We start from the raw sequence: 19,268 nt of genomic DNA, 5'->3' as shown, positions 1-19,268 counted from the left end.
AACGGTGCGCGTCTCGATACCGCAGATGTACCTGCCTAAGTAGCATTTCTGAAGGAAAAGAATAGTCCAGCCTTTGGGCTTGCCATCCCTAACCCAGACCTTTGGCAGGTAGGTATCAGTTTCAACAGGCAATGCCACCCGTGGCGCCAGTAAGACCGTCCCCGGTCCTTGCTATTCCAAAGGGTTTTCTTCCAGTGAAAATCAGTAATTTTGCAAGCGCAATATCTTAAAAACCAGTGGAAATAAAGTGTATACATTGAAGCTTATTGAATTTGTCTTGGAACGCACTATCAACTCAGGTCTTCAAAAAAAAATAGTTCCATTTGAAAAACCGAACTTGACCATCGTATCTTTTAAAATAATAATCGAAAAAAATATTCGTCTCGGCTAATAAATTAGCCCCCTCGAACCATTCAATTACATATTTTTTAAAAAATTTTATCTCCAGTACTTTAGGAGATATCCAGTTGTCCAGTCTTCCGCGGACACCCTGTATAAGTCTATGGGTGCCAGGGCCCCTAGGTCCCCCGTCTGGATGCTCTACGATTGATAATAATGAAGTTATAGCGAAATTGGGAGGAGCTTGGTCGTGTTTAGTATGAAAGACAGTAGGAGAGGTTTTACAAAAGAAAGAAAGAAAGCAAGTATCCATTTCCCCTGCACGACCTATGGGCAGTGAGTGGATTACCATGGAAAAGGTACATAAATCTGTTGGAAGCGTGTAACGTTACAGTGCGATGAGGGAACATTTAGATCGTCGGCTGAAAGAAACTGAAACGTTTCACTGTGACACCGCTTCCTGCGTCTAATCTACTCGGGCGCGCAAGAGCCCCTTTCAAGTCTCCCAACTACGCGACGCTACTTAAATAATTCTTCCCCATTGACTTCTGCGTCACGTAGAGCCCGTATCTTTGTAACCAGCGACAACTGAATCGCACCGTCTCCATGTGCTCGATTGTTATTTCAATGGTGATTTTTCGTGACGCGGCTACTCGTCGCGCTATTATCGGCCGCGCACGGAAACGCATCGTACGCGCGTCGCTTCATTCCCGTGGATATCTTCTTCGGACTCGTTCGTTGCGCCTGCATCCCCGGGGGGCATCGTTTCTGCGAAAAGGTACGATTAAATTCAGCCCTGTCGCGCGTTCCTCGCGGTTCGCTCGACCCGCCGCGAGGTTAGGCATTCCTGCGCGTCTCTGACACGCTGGATCGCATTTGTTTCCAGCGCTCGAAGCGTTAAGGGCTGGTTTATAAATTAGCTTCAATGATGCCGTGACCTGATAAAGGGTTCTGGAACGGCAGAATGCTGACATTGAGATATTCCAAGACGAAATTGTTATTTTTTATATTTTCTATTTTATCAACGCAGTTTTAATCTTGCGGAGATCATTCTGCAGAGATCGGATGTTAAACTTTGGAGGTGAAAGTTAATAACATATACAGTGGCGGACGAAAGAAAGTTTACACCAGAAGGATTAGTTTGCTAAATGACGTGTTTCGTCGTTTTGAAAAAAAAAATTGCAATTGGTCGGAATAGCGAAAAAAATAAAAAAGGTCGTTTTTTCAACTTGTTTTCTGAACCTGTAATGAAAATTCAACAATCCCGTTTGTAGATTTAAATAAGTTGTGTACACGCTGAAAATTTCATAAAAATCGGTTAACGTTGCTCTGAGCTACAAACGCTTAAAGATCGCAGAATAAGGTCGAGAATCGCGAAATTCCCGAAATCAGCATCACTTTCTTTCGTCCGCTACTGTATGTTAAAAGAAACTTCAATTTTTAACTTCGATTCACAAAAAAGAACAAAAAGAATCTGTGCAAGCTTGAGGTAAAATTCAACTTTTAAGGGAGAGTGGGGGAATTGCGAACGCGGGGTAAACACGAACACCGCGATATTGTTACATGATGCAATTAGCACATTGCGCGCCGAAAGTTTTACGCGCGAAGCTCCAGAATTTCTCTGGGAACACTGACAAACCCGTTTATCTGCAAGCGAGTCCCCTTGTTCAGCCGCGCATTTAATGCATAACGCCGATTACGCAACCGTTTACATATCCCTTGCTGCACCATCAACCAAGAGTGCAGGAACAACGCTGTTTACGATCGTGGCGCTAAATCTTATGACACTTTCTCTCTGCTTCATACTCGAACGGAACTATTCGCCGCGAGCTGAGGACCCGACGACCGCTAGACTGTAACACACGAGCGAGATTGTTCTCGAAGGATCCACTAAATAACTCGGACGACTAAATCTCGCTGAGCTATCCTTGGAACTCTTAAGAGGACACCGAATAGGTTAAGTCGCGAACAATGCGTGGGTCGCATGAACTTCAACCGTCTGTACGCCCGTGAACTTCTAATCCACGCCGCAAGCCGCATTCCTGCACCTAACAGAGAACGGCGAAAGTGGAACCTGCTCCACTTCCGTTTCACTAATTTGGAAGTTGGAGCGTCTTGGCTAGACGAGTGTGCATTGCAGAACACGCAGCTGCAGCGCTATTTGCTTCTAAGAGGCACGTTTATGTTGGAGCTGCGATAAACGATAAGGGCGAAGCGTCGAAATACATTAACGTGAATGTCCCAATTTCTGCTCGTGTCCCCATTTCTGCTGATTTCGTATGTTTCTTATTATTATAAGCGTCACGTTTGTACTATAGTTGCAACAAAATAATTCTAAATTATTCGAATATTTAGAAGGAGTGTTGCACGAGCTTGGGGCTAATCAAAGTGCAGCATAAACTAGGAAAAACTTTTAAAATGAGACTCATGATTTTTCGACCGTGTTTTAGCTGGTTGTGGTAAGGAACAGGGTCACTGTTGGTATTTGATAAATGGGCAGACAATGGTTTTTTCAGTAAAAGTTCTTATTTAATAACAAAAACAGATACCGCATTGTGCTCTAGATTTTTTTACTGTTTTTGATTATTTTAAGTAGAAAACAGGTGATTAGGTTTAGGGTCAAGTGAATCAACGTCGTGTCCGCATTTCTACTCACAAAAATTTTAGCAACATAACCTCACAATTCAATATATGCTGTAATTTTAAGCAACAAAAATTTTAGCAACATAACCTCACAATTCAATATGTGGTCTTTCTATTCGAAGGCATTCTGTTTTTTGTTTATCATTAATTTATGCTTTACTGTTGTGTTATAAAACATCTCCGTAAAAGATGTAACTTATTTTAACCTGAAAAGGTAACATATTATGTGAGCAGAAATTGGTGCAAATGGTGAGTAGAAATACGTACATCGCTATTTTTCGTGAGCAGAAATACGGACATTTAAAGCATTATATTTAATTACAAATTACTAGTAGTTAAACATCTTGAAATATATTTCTTAAATAGTTTTCGACTGGTTGATTTATTATTAAAGAATTAATCAATTACTCTGCAAAATTTGATCACAAACAAATTTGTTACACCTTCTTTCTGACGAGTATCCTCTTAAATGAGCAGAAATTGGGCCATTCACCTTATATTGTTTCGTAATGGAAGTGTTTACATTGGAGCAGCGAGCAGAGCAACGCTTACTAGATGACCAACGATAAAAGCATCGAGAAAGAAATTTTTTTTTCTTCGCTATTATCGCCGATCTCATCGACATATAATGAGAAACCTTAAACAACTGAAACAGTACTATTATGACAGCTCCACAATGAACACATCAAAGAAAGATATTTACCAGCGGCCGTAGCCGTGATGGAAAACACCGGTTCTCGTTAGATCACCGAAGTTAAGCATCAGGGGGCGGTGTACTGGGGAAAGATGGGAGACCACCTTTCTCCCGGTGCGCTGCTGCTGCTGGGATCCGAAGGAGAGAGGAGGAGGGAAAAAATGTGACTATAGTTCGTTGGGAAATATAATAAAAAATAAGCTTGAAACGCCATCCTTAAAACACAGGAAAACAATAAAACATAATATAAGAAAGATTTTTTCGAACAGCTTTTATCGCCGCAGTTATCGTCGCTCTGATCGTTTATCGCAGCTCCAACATAACCGTACCCTTAGGGTCCTTCTGCTTTAAATACTTTCGCGACACAATGACTAAGTCGCTTAAACAGCAATTTCCGATGTATTAACTTTCGATCGTTCTCCTGTATGCGGTAAAAGTGTCCCAGCTGGTACGTCAGGTGTCGATGTTGAATAGTACCACATGAAATGACGTGTTCCTTATCACAGTCTCGGTACGAAAGCCGTAACAGATGAAATCACCACGGAGAACCCTTTGTCGTAATCTCATGAATATGTACGGCCGCTTTCGTTCGCAACGCGGTAATCGTGAATCTGGGTATGTGGAACGATCTTCCTTTCGAGATAAGTCGATAAAAAAGCTCCCTATTACGCGAGCCGGTTGCCGTGCGGGCGTGGGTGTTTTTGATGGATACCGAACGGGACCAGTCACTCCACTATCGTGGCGGAAACGTTTTGGGGAGGCAACGATAATCGCGATACTCGTCGCCACTTTATTGTTCCACTTGTGGTCTTCTCTTGAGGAATTTCGAAACTTTGCGTCCGATGGTAAATTGTTTTCCAAAGACGGCCGGAAAGGTTAATGGGACAATGGAGGAAGATGCAAGGAAGAATGTCAGAGTTTACGCGACTCTGGGAAATCGGTGCCGCGTCACGACGATTGCAGATGACTTTCGATGGGATTGGAATTGGCGAAAGCGTGAGATGTGGGTCAAGGGCGATAAGGTGTTTGTAGTACGCATAATTATTCCCGGTTCGCTCGATTAATTGAGGTTTGATGACTGAATGTTACGGCGTTGGTGTTACTGCACCCCTTTCGTTGCGTAAGGATTAATTGAACCGTAGAAGAATCAGTGCCTTTGCGAGAATAATCACGAATGTGAGATTTCGCGGTGCTTGTTAAGAAGCTGCAGGCGGGGCTAAAGTCTCGCGCTGGGGACTTCAATTCCACTTTCACTCCGATTGCGCTTCATACCTTCCTCGATTCATGTAAGGCTGCGTTTACACTGATGCAAGGACCAGGGATGCCGAATGTGTGTGCGTCATGCACGGGGCACCCTGGACCTCTAGGTACCCCTCAGTTTTCTGATTCTCCGCCGAATTTTCAGAAATTGTTTGGTCCTCCTAGTATTACGCGTACTGCCACGCTGTATATCGCAAAGAAAAGTAAACTATATCCACGAGCTACCATAGATAGCACAAAAGAATGGGTAGGGTCTTCACAGGTCCTTCTACCGAAACAGTAGATCCGCCGCGGTGAAAGGTCTAATTTTGCAGGTGACATTCCACGTCGTTCGTTACCGTAACGGTTCCGTACGCGACCAACGAATTCGTTCCTCGTGTCTTGTCACCAGACGAATGCAACGCCTACATTGCACCGCAGACCGTTCCGAGAAATGCTGCAGACCAGAAATCCCGGGCTCGCACATCGACTAGTCCAGATTACTTTGCTTTCTTCTCATCTCTTCGTTCCGCTGTTGCCATGGTGTCGTAAGAATGATTCGAGATGGCGAGATGGTTCTTTACTATCGACACAGCTCGTAGATGTAGTCTTTGTCTTCACAATTTCTATTATACAACAGTGCAAAGTTTCATCAGCATTACTTATTACTACTATTCACTAATTGGAGTATATCCTATCCTAAAGAGACATAAGGAAGCAGAGTTTCTCTTGTATATTCAAACTATGAAAAAAAAACCGAGGCAACTGTACAATTGCCAACGTGCGAGACTCCGCTCAAAGCAGAGAAGCCCGTTCAACAAGTAGAACCAGTGTTTCCCGAGTCGTGGTTAAAGGACCGTGTTCCTAGAACGATCGCCGCGTTGGAAGAGTTCCAAGGGCTCGAGCGGAAGCTTGGCGCGTTACACGATCCCTAAGAACAACTGAAACCATTCAATGACGTCGCCACGGAACCTTGCTCTTGAAACACTTCTTCGGTCGCATCGCCGTGCAAAAAGATGCCACCAAGGACTGGACGGTTACCCTTGAGACGCCTCGTTACAGATTCTAATGCGTACTAATAGACTCACGAGGCAAAGAGAACTCTGTCCAGCGACAGTTCATCCTCGTTGCCTGGGGCTTGCTGTTTGTGCGCCCAACGACACGGAACCATGACCACTCCGATCGGACAGGTACTGTCCCCTTCCAGTGATACCGTTAACACGGGTCGACGTATAGATCGCAGTGCATAGCAATCAATCGCGCCAGACGGACGTTTATCAAGATGCATGTACAGGTTCGCCTGCACGCGACCAGGTGAGACGATCGGGCCCCTCGCTTCAGGGATCGAGCAGCTCCTCCCGTAGCCTTCCTGATTACCACCGGCCACGAAGAGGAGAAAGGGGAAGGCTTACACGGAGAGCACCGATGGAGTAAGGTACTCGTCCAGCGGCCAGGTGGGGATGAAGGTCGCGGGACTGCTTTGCTCGAGCAAATGCCTCGGCAACGTACACCTAGACCTACAAAACGAGATAATTCGCGGCTATCTACCGGTGACTCGCATCGCGCGTGCACTTGCCGGTCCGAGGTGCCCGCAGACGCCACTGACTGGGGGCTGGGAACGAAGACCTCTGCGCCTTCTGACAAGTGTCGCCTTTAGATCAGCTTGGTCGCGCGAGAGGTGTAAGTGTCGCTCGGCGTCGCGCGGATCGTATCGATCTTCCATTCGTGATCGATGAGACGGGTACTCGTAGTCGCTATTATCGCAGTACAAGTGTCATTCGGGGTGTGATGATGCGAGTCGTTTCCAATACACTTGTATCTGCTCCTGTCAAGTACCTATAGCTTCCATCTTTCTGAACCACCGCAGGGTATCGCTTTATAGGTAGATTCAGGAACTTACCAGGTGCCAAGCAGATCTAATTGCATACCTACATGAATACCAATACCGATGTTAAAGCTTGTAGTACTATAACCAGTAGCAGTTCCAAAACTAATCGTTACCTTCATTACCTCGCCATATTCCTTCCCGCTCACGGTACAAGCCTCTCGACTGAATTCCGCCTCTTGTGTCCAGGTGCTTCCGCCGCAGGCAGCCGCGAGAGATGTGGTCGAGAACGCGATTCTTGGTGCTGGCGTGGACGCTCGCGTTGCTGGTGGGAGGAGGGTTGAGCGACGGGTCGCAGAAGCCGCGACTCGGTGGCGCCGTGAACATCTTCAGCCGGTACGGCTACCTGAGCATCAGCATGCGGGTGGTGCCCAGGAACGACACCGAGACCTGGATCTTCCGGGAGCCGACCCTGGACGTTTTCAGGAACCCGGTCCTCGCGGCGAGCAAGCAACGCCAGCAGACTGCGTTTTTCGACGGTGACTTCCACATGGAGTTCTGCGACAACATCAGGCAGCTACTTCAGGCCTACTTCCGGGACTTCACGTTCGAGAGGCTGGAGAGGCCGTGGCGGGCGTTCACGGGCAGCTGGTCCAAGGCGGCGATCGCCCGCCACCTGGGCATCAACTCGTCCTTCATCACCGGGGAGCACTGCTACGTGCTGGTGCGCGTGGCCAGGTTCCGCGAGAACCAGAAGCTGGCCGGCACCGCGGACTCGATGATCCTCGACGAGGCTGTGCTCAAGGAAACCGAGAACGTGACGGTCGGCGACACGGCGAGCGTGGTACGGTTCATCAAGAACTTCGGCTCGCACTACATCACTGGATACGTCACGGGAAACTCCTTGTATCAGGTGAGGATCACGGTGATGGAGAGGTACTTGCTATATTTTGCGCGGTTCACCGTAACCTAGCTGGTATCCTTGTCTTTTAATATCGGGGGAGACTCACGATGGACGATGAGACTTGTCTGTCTTGTGGAGTGTTGGATAATTTCCATCATCGAACTCGGGTGGTAGTTGCGCAACTCTGTTAGCTGAAATTCACTGTGTATACTCGTCGAGCATCTAGCCTCTAGTGCTTTAACAATGATAAATATCTTTATTCGCGAAGAATTCTTAGACCTCTCGAGACGAGTGTAATTATGATTCGAAGGTAAACGTAGGTGGTTTATTGTATCTATCTTACGGATGTGTTGCGGTCTGTAGTTGACGATTAATTAAATTGCTGGCGGGTAGGACGGCGATGGCACCGTGTCGCCTACGTCGATCGATTAGACAAAGAAGCAGGAAGTAAATGACTGTTATTAAAGTAAAGTGTCTGTTGCAGGTGTTCGTCTACACGCCACAAGCGTATTTGCGCATAAAGGAGCGCCTGAAGACGCGTGGCGTGGCGGACCTCTCTAATCTTGAATTAAGCAATTACTTCTCGCCGTGGTACGCGGAGCACATGGGCTCCATACAAGCGGCCAGCGGAAACCGCACCGTCGAGGCATGGGCGGTGGAGCGGCTACGGAACCAATACTACATATTTACATACGCCAGTCTGCTGAAATTGCACGGAGACGCGACCCTGCTGAAGCAGCTGGACGGGCTGCTTGGTAACGAGGCTCTGCTGCAGCTGCAGCTGCGGACGCTGGCGCCAATCTTCAAGGATCCTCAGCGACGCGAGTGGTTCCTCGAGGTGATCGACAATTACTTTAAATTGTGGGAGGTGAACATGTGAGGAGGATGCACCGTGCCTACCTGATCCCGAAAGGAGACGAACAGGTCGTGCCTCTGCTCCGCTTGCGCGCGATGGTATCCGTCGCGCAGAGGCCCACGCTGCTCGCTCACATAATGCACCCAGAAAAAATGATGATGGAGGAAGTGTCGACCGATGACTCCGACGGGGATCGATCATCTGTGACAATACGACGATCACTAAAAGACGATCAAGCCGTTAGTCATGGTCCACTGGAAAAGTTCGCTATCGTTTTACGTAGAACGGATACGCTAGGATACAATAGGGAAACGGCTGACAACCGTGTTGTTATAAATAAGTATTTATTATTATAATCGATAATAGAAAACATTTTTATACAAACGTTTTAAATATATCACAAGCATTTTTCGCAAAAGGTGTCCTGACTGAAAAATAAGCGACCGCTTGTTCCTGTACTCATCGTTGTATCCTTGCCACCGGCTCGCATCGTACTATTTCCATTCCCTTCCTAATCGAGGATAACGCGATAATTATAGAAACAAGATTCGCGGTTTTTTCTCTTCTCCGTTGAGTTTGATTCTGTTCTTTTTCTTCGAGCGAAGTGAAATTCGATCGATCAACCGATACACGTGATGCTTATTACAAGTAGATTTCATCCTTAGAAAGTTATGGACGTTTTTAGTCGAGTTTTTAATGAATGGATATAAATATTTGAGTACGTATAAAAAAAGAGGGATTAGTTTACGTCGATAATACGAACAAGTCAAAGTTCACTTTATTGGCACGGTGAAACGACTGATGAACAAAAGTTGTGTTGAAAATTACGTGGTCCGTTTGTAAGTGAAATGTTACGTGCTACTTTAATCGTAATGTTCGTTTAACTATTGTCTCTCATAAAAGTAGGCTTGTAATGTTAAAGTTAGCAATCGACGAGGAATTCGAAATCGTGTATAGATTAAAAGATACACAGGAATGTTACACAAATCAGTATTTTTATACGTAATTCAACTGTACTATGTATAAATTGTATTGTAATTGACGTTTAAGCTAGCAAGGGAACCCTGCGAACCCGAACCCACGGATTTTTGTGAAACGTTGCTTGAAACGCTCCTAAGAAGTAATATTACCCTCCGAATCTAACGTTTAACAAGGTTTTACAAAAATATGCTACTGCAATTTTGAAGTTACTTTGCAAAAATGTAATTGTACGTAATTTCAACGATTTCTTACATCTATGCGCAAAGTCTCGTCACAATCGGTGAATTAAGGTTCCTGAGAGTCCCTTGTAAGGTAAACGTATCGTAAATAAAATATAACAATACTTACGGGACGTGAACTTTCATGTAAGCAACAAATTATGTGAAAAGTTTTTAAAATTCTCTCCAACTTGAACGATATCTTCACGAGTGAACGCGCAACAATGTAATGTCTATTCACCTATCTCCAGCAATATTGACTGTGGTAAGATCATTTAATTCTAGGTATGTAATGATAATACTTGGACTTAAAATTCGAATATCACATCGGCTATTGACGATGACACACTTCCGCGCTCGAGTTATAGGAAAAAGTCTCACTGTCAACTATATTTCACTATAAATTCTTAGATGAAAGTTTGTGCATTAAGCTCGTTAGTCGGTTTTCTTAAAAGTGTGAAACTTCGCAGAGGCCTGTTGCTCCCTACCTAGCTTCCTCCCGTTAACGACCAATATAACTGGCGTTTCGACGCGAATAGATTTGAAGTCAAACTCCTGAAAGAAAGCATATTTGCATAGATTATTTTTAATTTCGACTTTCAATATACTACGTCTATACACGGTTCACTCACGTTATTCAAATAAGTGAACTTTTGATGAATAACGTAAGGTTCGGGTATAGCAACAGAGTCTCCCACGGTAACTCCGCGACCTTTGGCCAGGTTGTATATAGTTACGGCGATGCATGTCTTCTCTTCGTCGACGAGACAAAATGCGCTGGAAAGTTACATGTGTATTTATTAGCCAAGGTAATAAACACTATTTCCTACGTGTTTACGATTATTTAAACATTACAAACTGTACTCACAAAGGTACACAATCAGTGTCTTGTATCCAACACACTACTTTCCCCAATATAACTTTCTCGGGATTCACTCCAACAGCTAGGTCTTTCAGAGATATTAATTCTAATTTTACGGATTTCTGGCCAGACGTAAAAGAGCCACCTTTGTATGGTCCCAAATGTTTAACATCCAATGCCTACATTGAATCAGAAACCTATAAATATGTATATGTACCAACGGCATACGTTACGTTTATATCGACGTGCGTTACGAAAAGTAGCACGTTTCAATTTTCTTACGAAAAGTAGCACGTTTCAATTTTCTTACGAAAAATAGCACGTTTCAATTTTCTTACGAAAAATAGCACGTTTGCCTTCGTTTTCGTAACGCACGTCGATATAGTCTTGCAAGATGAAAGGCATTGTCAAGTCGTTTTAAATATAGAGAACACATATGTTTCTTTAATATTAAATACCCGTATCATCTGGTACAATCTTTTAGGCTTCACTCTTCCGTTATTGTTTACTAAATTTTGTACATCCTTCAAGTATTGTAACAGTTCATCCCTTTTACTATGCGGTGTCTCCCATATTGGATCCAGTAACATCGCTCTCTCAAATGACTTCAATGCGCAACTATACTCCTCTTGATATTTCAAAGCCTGATACAATTTATATAAATGTTTACCGATTACTAAGTAGTTACGCTAACTTTTGCGCTATATTCTGCGTTTATAAAGTACTTGCCACTCCCTTATTATGAAACAGATGAGAATTACTCCCCGCTACGATGTCTTTCTCCTGGAAATAATTGAAGAATGTTACTCTTGGACGCTGAGGCTATAGATTAAGAACAATCGTATCGTAAGTAACTCACTGCCTGCACGTAAGCCGACATACAGAAGCGTAAAGTTGCAGGGCTCTGTGCTATTGTAAAGAAGGAAGACAAATAAGCATTTCCTAAGATCGCCCAAGAAGTACCATCCGCTGTGTCGAGACTGACCGCTTCTTTAGCATATTCCATTCCCTGCTGTACATTTTGAATTCGTTGCTCAGCGTTTGAAACAGGCTCCTGTCTTAGTACCATTGACAAATTTCTTAAAGATATTTTATTTCTACCCTGCAAGGTTTATTATTAAATTATTGTAATAAAAGATCGAGAACCGAAGGGTATATGATTATTAAAAAGTTTTTACATGGCGTAAAGCACCGACGAAACAATTCTTCGCCTGTTGTATGTCATCATTCTTCCAATAACATTCTCCTAATTCGTTCCACGCTTCTACTAAGTTAGGTTCTAGCTTCACAGCTTTAGTTAATAACTCCTCCGCTTGCTGGGTAAAGTGTTCTGTAACATTCAACGCTTTCCCTTTCAAGTAATAATACTTTGCCCGCGAGCCGTCGATCTCGTACCCTTTGCACTCGTCGAACTTGTTCAACGCGTCTCTCATTTCTTTCTCCACGTCGCCATTCTTTTTAATCGCTTCTTCGATGGAATGATTCTCAAAGTAATGGTCTCGAAAAAAGTACAAAGTATCTACCTTTTCCTACAACAGACGTTAGAAGAATAAAGAATGCATGTAAAACTGTGTCGCGGTGTTTCTCAGATATTCAGACTATAGCAACAAATAACGTTACTGCCGTTTAGAAGGAGATAGGGCGAAGTTATTTTCTACGAAGCGACAAGAAAGTATAGGCAGGACTATAAATCGCATAAATCTAGAATTTGAAACGGTATGTACCGTCAACGCAACGATAGGATCTTCTTTGACAACATTCGCAGATTGTGCCCCTGCAACCACTTTATCGTCTATAATTGCGGACATTTTTTAAAATACTTTCATCAAAGAGTTTATCACAGATATTTTATTGTGCGTCAAATATACATGAAGTACGTAACATTATACATCGTTCACGCTTGCACGCGAATCAACGCCGGAACAAAACAATATAATCTGTCATTCGCAAACTGTCAAAATGTTAATAACTGTACAACAGCGAACAAAAGAGGTTATGTACAAATATTGATGTGCCACTAGCGTAAGGCACTGTTTACAATGCCATCAATAGTATCTTATTTCCAACAAAATATCCCCGCAATGCAACAGATTTACCAATAATTCCACATCTTACTAAAAAGAAGAGACATTAATCACGAAACAATAATACAAAAATAAATTACGATTCACGATTAAACCTATACACGGTGTCCCGTACAAAGCGCTACAGTCTCCAAGTTTCCTTAAAACCCATTACACCTAAAGCACGCTTAAAGAATAATAAGAAATCGACAAGAAAACATAAAAGCGGCCACTTGGAAATTACAGAAACGATTCCATAAATCCAATGAAGTACTTGTAATAAACTTTCCAGCACGAGGCACCCTTTACATTATTCTCAAGCCTCATTCGCATATTCTCTAATAGTTGCACGGCGCACCAATAGGAGCGTCGCGGGAGCTCCTCCCACTACTGGCGGGGGGTGCGAGTCGAACGGGGCGACTAGTCGTTGCGCGTAGTCCGTGACCGAAGCTTGCCCAGTGAGGCTGCATCGTCTCAGGATCGCCATTTTATGTGTTTGGCTGTGAGACTGGGACGGTGGGTGCGTGCGGTTGAAACTACAGAGCGTATTCCGTGTGCATTGCCCGCAACATGTTACCGAAATATTTCGCGCCCGACATGTACAAGTAACGACAGGTGTCGGAGTGAGTGATCGGGCAGCGGAAAGGGCTCGGGCCGAGATGGTCCCGGAATAGTGAGCTGTGATAGCGTGAGTGTGTTTTCCATCAAAGAGTACAAGTGCGTCGCACTGGCTTTCTCGCTCCTGTCACCGTACCTCCATTGCCTGTGTCACACGGGGAGCTCGGCGTTGGGTCAGATTACGGGCGGCCTCTGGATTCCTCGCGGCACCCTCGTCACCCATCTACGATGAGTTCGCGCAACATACCATCGGACAAGGTGAGTCTTGTCACTTTCGGCCTCTCTAACATGTCTACCGCACCCTTCCGCCTCCTCGCTAGCCTTCGTCCTTCGCATCCACGCAATCCCCCCCCCGGCGCCCGTTACCGATCCCGGTGGCTATCATTTTACTCGGCCGCGCTTTTATTCACCGAGCCACGGCAATGAAACCGTCAATGCGTAAAATCTCCCTCGGATCAATGAGAGATGCCCCCGCGCGTATCGGCGACTGCCTCCTTTCCTGATCGGGCAACGGATGTGCAGCCTCGTAGCAGCGATATACCAGTATCTCGTTATTCTTTCTCCCCCCTCTCGCGTTGTCGGCGCACTATCTGCCCGTTTCCTTCAAATCCGTCGATGCAAATGTCCCTCGCTCGGACACTGCCCAGTCACCGAGAGATGCCACTCGACCGATCGGGAGTATTTAACGGCGGAACCGAATTTCGCGCGGCAAACGCGTCTCACCCCACCAATGTGCCTACTATTTTGACGCTCGCTTCATTCACCGCGTACAGTTACCGTGATATCGTGCCTCGTAAGAGTAACCTCGTCAGCAGAGATTCACCTATTCCTAACCGTTTCAGTGCCGCCATAAATTGGCGCCAGTGATTAATTACCGCGCGCGCCTTCGATTTCCGGGGACTCCCCTTTAAGTTCGCCCAGTTGTACTCGCAATCGCACTTGTGCTCCTTCTTCGCCTCTTTCGAGCGGAGAGCCTGCCTCGGCTGTTATATTCCGCTGGTCGGAATCCTCCGCTCCTAACGAATCAGTCGTCCCGCGAAAGTCGCAGCGAGCGTTCCACGCGTATTCCGATCTGACTGCGGATGCGTTTTCACAAAGTCGCTCGCTCCTGTGCGAAGTGCACGCGTCGCTTCTAAACGGGCCCGTTTAATTACCACCAATCGCATTAGCGCGACACAAAAGAAGCCTTTGCGCTCGCCGTTGCGCCTTCTTCCATCGATTCTCGCGTCCCCCCTGCCGTCTGGGTGTTATTAAATCAGCGGGCAGAAGGGGGCACGTTCGTTAGCCGTGGGACACGCGTTTAACCGCGCGGGCTTTAGAATAGATCCGCGACCCGGCCTATCCCTCTAAAAATATCGCGGCCGTCGAAAATTCGGTGGCAGCGATAGGCCGTAAAATAGATGGAAAACATTTGTGCGCCTGCATCGCGCCCATTATGCACGGCTGTTCACGTCTATTTTCGTCTGCCGCCCTCCTCGCGATTAATTGGCGATATTGATCACGCTCCTCGCCACGGGCGAATGAAGATTTACGGCGAAGCCAGCCGAGCGATGGAAACGGGAAGGAAAATAAGGATCGCCTCCAACGGACCATTGTTTTATTAATCCCCGGCGGTAGTAGCTGTTCCTTTTGAATTTTTCATCGCCCAAGGTCGGCACTTTCTTGGTCGCGGCACGTTGAAAATGGCGCCTTCGACGCTCCGTTTACCTCCGCGGGATTGTTACAACTTTGGTGGGTGCTTGTTTAACGGATCTTAGTCGGAGTGCTGGCTTCTGAATTTTTAGCAGAGGGATGAAAGAAGGTGAAGGAGAATTCTTCGGGACGGAAACAGAATTTATGTGGGTCACTGTGATGCGGAGTTGGGCAAAATGTAATCTAATTACAACTTACAAATTGGGATTGAAATGTAATTGCGTAGTTGGTTACACATTATTTTCTGTAATCGTTCATTTAGGTAGTTGACGAAACCAAATGGTCAACTATCTAAATTAACGATTACAGAAAATAATGTGTAAATAACTACACAATTACATTTTAATCCTAATTTGTAAGTTGTAATTAGATTACATTTTGCCCAACTCTGCTGTAATGCGATTTTCATTGGGATCGATACGCTTAGATTGAGGAAAACCGTGGTAGCAAAGGATTAAAATGATTTGCGAAAGAATTGCGTAAAAATTCGCGATAATTAAGATTATATGGGTTGTACGCGGTGGAGCGGCGAAAAACTCTAAGCAAATGGCAGCTGTTCCGCCACGCTGACGGCGAGTTTTCAATTAAGAAATGTTTTCCGCGGAGAATTGCGAGCCGGAGGTTAGTTTCGTTAGAATTAATCGTGCAAATTGAAATTCATGGCGAACTGCCGCTCCGCCAGCGAATTCCGCGACCTTTCGACTGCCGATGTCGCGGGCGTTCCGTTATTTATTTTAATCCTGCGGGCGACGTATTCGCAGGGGAATGTTAAATGGTTCGAGCCGAGTGGGCGTTAGAAGTACCTAGCTGTATATCTTCATAAGTTTCCACTTTGCTCCGATATAAATTGTTCCTTGCGCACTAGCTTACCGGCAAGTCTTCGCACGAATTGACAAATTCTCTACTTGAAGCAAAATTTCCGCCGCCACGGTTCTGATATTCTCTAAGAAACTTTCTCCCTCCTCGCATCGAGGGAGCAAGTTACGCATTTCGCGGTTTCTGTGCCGACCTGAAACAGTGCGTACGAGACCCCTCTTTAAGACAAAGAATACCGGAATATCACTACTATACTGCTGACTAGTGTTCCTTCTCGAGAATTTCTCGAGAAATTTTATAATTGCTTATTTCTTGTTTCTCGAGAAATACTATAATTTCTCGAGAAACTTAAGTCTAGGAAAAATATTATAAATCTCATTTATTTTCGTAAATGAATGTATTACTAGTTAATCGCGAACGTATAAACACATCTACAATTTAAAATACATCTTATCAATAACATTAGAACCCATATGAATTCCAATAGAAAATCACAGTACAGAAAATTAGATATTATTAACTGCTGGAGGTGCTCTTAAATTGTTATTTAAAAATTTAGAAAAATTTATACGTATAAAATTTTTGCATGATCCAGAATTTCTTCCAAAAGGGTCAAAAGACGCATTTTTCATTTAACACCCAAGATAGCTATATATAAAACCTCAAAATATAACAGTAGCAGATTTTGCCACAAAAAAGAAATAGATTCGCTGACGCTACATTAGACGCATTCTGCTATTTAAAAGTAAATTTTAAAACCAAAAAGTAATGTGTCGCTTTGTACAAGTTTTGTATTAAATAAATAAATTTACCAATTATATTTAATATCTATTTTTTCATTTACACAAGTTTTGTATAAATTAGACAGGAATAATCATTTAGTTAAAGTTTTCTTGTGTTTTTGATAAATATTATCAACATTATTCAAAACATATAATTTTTTCAATATTTTTTTCAATTTCTCGCGAATTCTCGCGAATTCTCAAGAAATATCTTCCCATTTCTGATTTCTCGAGAAACAAAAAATATGGAAAAATCAGGAACACTACTGCTGACCCCATAATCCGTGCCATGGAGGAGGTCAATCAGTGCCTCGCGAATATAGATTTGTTCTCTACATCTCAAAATTCATTTCGGAATCAATTGTTTGACCAACTCTTACAAGGGGAGGACACCATGTGGTAGCACCGATTTTGATGAGCCTTGGCACAATGGATCTGTGTAGAAAATAAGTAAATAGGTGTCCGAGCGTTTCTGCCAATGGGCCTTAATAATAGAGATATTTACATGGAAATTATTAAAAATTTCATAGTGGCCGTGGGGTCTTAATGGGTAAAAATCCCACACTATCCTGGCGCCCGCGGGACATTCCCTTCTGGAGACGTTGAGGTGCCTTTCGAAGATGTCTCCACGTTAAAAAAAACTTTATAAAATTTTTTTATAAATTATTTTTTTTATAAATTTTTCTTTTAGCTTGGGGAAATCTTCAAAAGGCACCCCGACTCCTTCAGAGGGGGAATCCCCCGGGGTCGGCAGGGTAGTGTGGGATTTTTACCCATTAAAACCCCACTGCCGCTATGATTTTGTGAACAGAAAGGTACTCTTCTCGCATCTGGGAGCTATCAAAGCTAACGCGATCATCTTAGACACATGCAGTTCATCTCCATTTCTCGTTACAAAAGAAAAGAAAGAAAGAGTTAAGTTTCGATTCCACCGCGACGTCTGCAAGTCCTTGATCATCGCTGAATCCTCGCCGTTCGCTTCACTTGCGGTATACATGGTTTATCAATGATATTCGCTGAAGTTCGACTGTTCGAGGTACATAAAGCCTGAAGGGAACAAAGTGTTTCATTGCGGGCGATTTCGTTGCAGCCCCGCGCCATTGTCGTTGATATCGAGCGGGGGGTGAGTGAGAAGGAGCGAGAGAGAGAGAGAGAGAGAGAGAGAGAGAGAGAGAGAGAGAGAGAGAGAGGCACGGTCAAGGTCGATTAAAGAACAGAACGCATACATTTCTTTTCTTTCCCTGGAAAAGGGATGTCGGGCTCGGTCTGCACGAGATGTTTCTTCCTCCGCGAACAATAAACCGTGGTGAATGCGGCCAGCCCCTCCTCGTTTCGCCCCGATCGCTCGCACAAGTAAAAATCGAGCTATCCGTACGAAAGAGTCGGGGGCTGACGAACGGATCAAGGCGAGGTCCGCTATTGTCCAACGTCCAAATCGATTTCCCGTGTCGGGACGTGAGCTTTTTTCCCCCGTCGAAAGTGCAGGCCGAGTCTAGAGCGGCCTCTGGTCCCTTCCAAATAAAGACGGAGAACTTTTCTAACGTGTCCCATCCTCTCGTCGCTAGAATTTCCTCGATAAGTCTACCTGCAGCATGCGCGTACCTTTTTTTTTCTCTCTCTCTCTTTTTCCACATACACTGATCCCCCTCGTTATTCTGTATCGAAAAAGTATCCAGAAGGGACGAGTAGGTACTTTGTTAGATATTTCGTATTTCCTATCGAGAAGCAGCTTCATCAAAGTCAATGCTCGAACCCCCGCGTATGATCGTTGATGAAAACTACCTACTCGAAACGATTCGATTAGCTTTGCTCGGTACGCGGAGGACTGTTGCCGCATCGATCGTGCCGGCGTCGACTATTTCCCACCGAATGCAGTCGGCCGGGGTGCTCGCGAGTTATTCGAGCGATCAAGCTTTTCTGAGCACACGCGCTCTAATTCGAGGGCGTATCGATGAAGCCGACTGCAGTGCCGCTGGAACTTCCGAACACATTGGACGAAAGGACAAAGCGTTTCCCTCCGCGAGAGGCTCGAACGCTTTTAAACCCGAGAGCAGATCACCCGTTGCCTACCCCCTCCCTTTCTCTCTCTCTCTCTCTCTCTCTCTCTCTCTCTCTCTCTCTCTCTCTCTCTCTCTCTCTCTCTGTTTCTTTGATACGCGCTTGATCCCGTTTGATGCGTCCCGTTTCAAAGCGGAAGCTGCCGCTCGCTACCTCTGCGGGCAGCGCGCGGTTCCGCTCGTAACGTGTCCCCTATTCACCAGGGAAAGTTACCGTTGCCTTCGCTGCCTGGGGGCTTTTTAACGCCGCCCGGGATCGAGATACTGCTCGCTGGAGTTTTACGATACGTATCGTGAGCCACTGGAAAAGCGAAAAGGCGATGCGGATCGGACACTCGGCGCCCAGCACTCGAAGCGTAACGGGGGAATACGATCGATGGCGTGCGTACAGTTTCCTAAGTGGCTCAGGATCAAGGCGAACTGCACGACCGATGCGGGATCGCGGCTCGTTAAAAAACACTACCACGTGGATGTTTCTTTCTGCCGTGCTCGCGGAACGTACTCCGATCGAGCGTTTTACACGAGGAAACCTTGATTGTTATCGCGAACCTCGCTGTTTCCATTCTTGCTATCAGGCGACGGTTTTTGGAACCAGTCGACGGAGCGGACTCTAGTTTCGAGTGGTATTTTAATGGTTAGGGTGAAGCAGCCGAATATGAGACCCATTTCTTGAAAACAT

General features: G+C 45.0%; 3 protein-coding genes across 12 annotated transcripts in view; 2 read left to right on the top strand and 1 right to left on the bottom strand.

The window, feature by feature from the left end:
* Tsl (membrane-attack complex domain containing protein torso-like) overlaps window positions 1-10,642 on the top strand; it is a 30,534-nt gene extending 19,892 nt beyond the window's left edge. For all 4 annotated transcript variants that reach the window (XM_076808412.1, XM_076808411.1, XM_076808410.1 and 1 more), the window contains exons 4-5: window positions 6,990-7,653; window positions 8,129-10,642. In XM_076808412.1, the coding sequence (XP_076664527.1) occupies window positions 7,018-7,653; window positions 8,129-8,524 (1,032 nt within the window). In that variant the 5' untranslated portion in view covers window positions 6,990-7,017 and the 3' untranslated portion in view covers window positions 8,525-10,642. The remainder of the gene's footprint in view (window positions 1-6,989; window positions 7,654-8,128) is intronic.
* Window positions 8,828-12,853, bottom strand: LOC143366930 (tetratricopeptide repeat protein 5). The gene is made up of 8 exons (XM_076808403.1): window positions 12,286-12,853; window positions 11,740-12,090; window positions 11,421-11,663; window positions 11,291-11,344; window positions 11,020-11,205; window positions 10,568-10,740; window positions 10,332-10,476; window positions 8,828-10,254 (listed from the first exon to the last, which is right to left on the bottom strand). Exons 1-8 carry the CDS (start codon window positions 12,367-12,369, stop codon window positions 10,135-10,137), a joined length of 1,356 nt encoding a protein of 451 aa, XP_076664518.1. The 5' UTR covers window positions 12,370-12,853; the 3' UTR covers window positions 8,828-10,134.
* A 174-nt stretch (window positions 12,854-13,027) lies between these two features.
* Window positions 13,028-19,268, top strand: part of Ubl3 (ubiquitin like 3) — a 91,617-nt gene continuing 85,376 nt past the window's right edge. For 2 of the 7 annotated variants that reach the window (XR_013084856.1, XM_076808415.1), the window contains exon 1: window positions 13,028-13,500. Coding sequence is in view for 2 of the 7 variants with exons in the window: in XM_076808420.1 (XP_076664535.1) it covers window positions 13,471-13,500 (30 nt within the window). In the remaining 5 variants the exon portion in view is untranslated. The remainder of the gene's footprint in view (window positions 13,501-19,268) is intronic. The other 5 variants (XM_076808418.1, XM_076808416.1, XM_076808420.1 and 2 more) reach the window with 5 other exon arrangements.

This window comes from Andrena cerasifolii, chromosome 3 (assembly GCF_050908995.1).
Source record: "Andrena cerasifolii isolate SP2316 chromosome 3, iyAndCera1_principal, whole genome shotgun sequence".
Classification (NCBI taxonomy): domain Eukaryota; kingdom Metazoa; phylum Arthropoda; class Insecta; order Hymenoptera; family Andrenidae; genus Andrena; species Andrena cerasifolii.
This window is presented reverse-complemented; position numbering and strand designations above follow the sequence as displayed.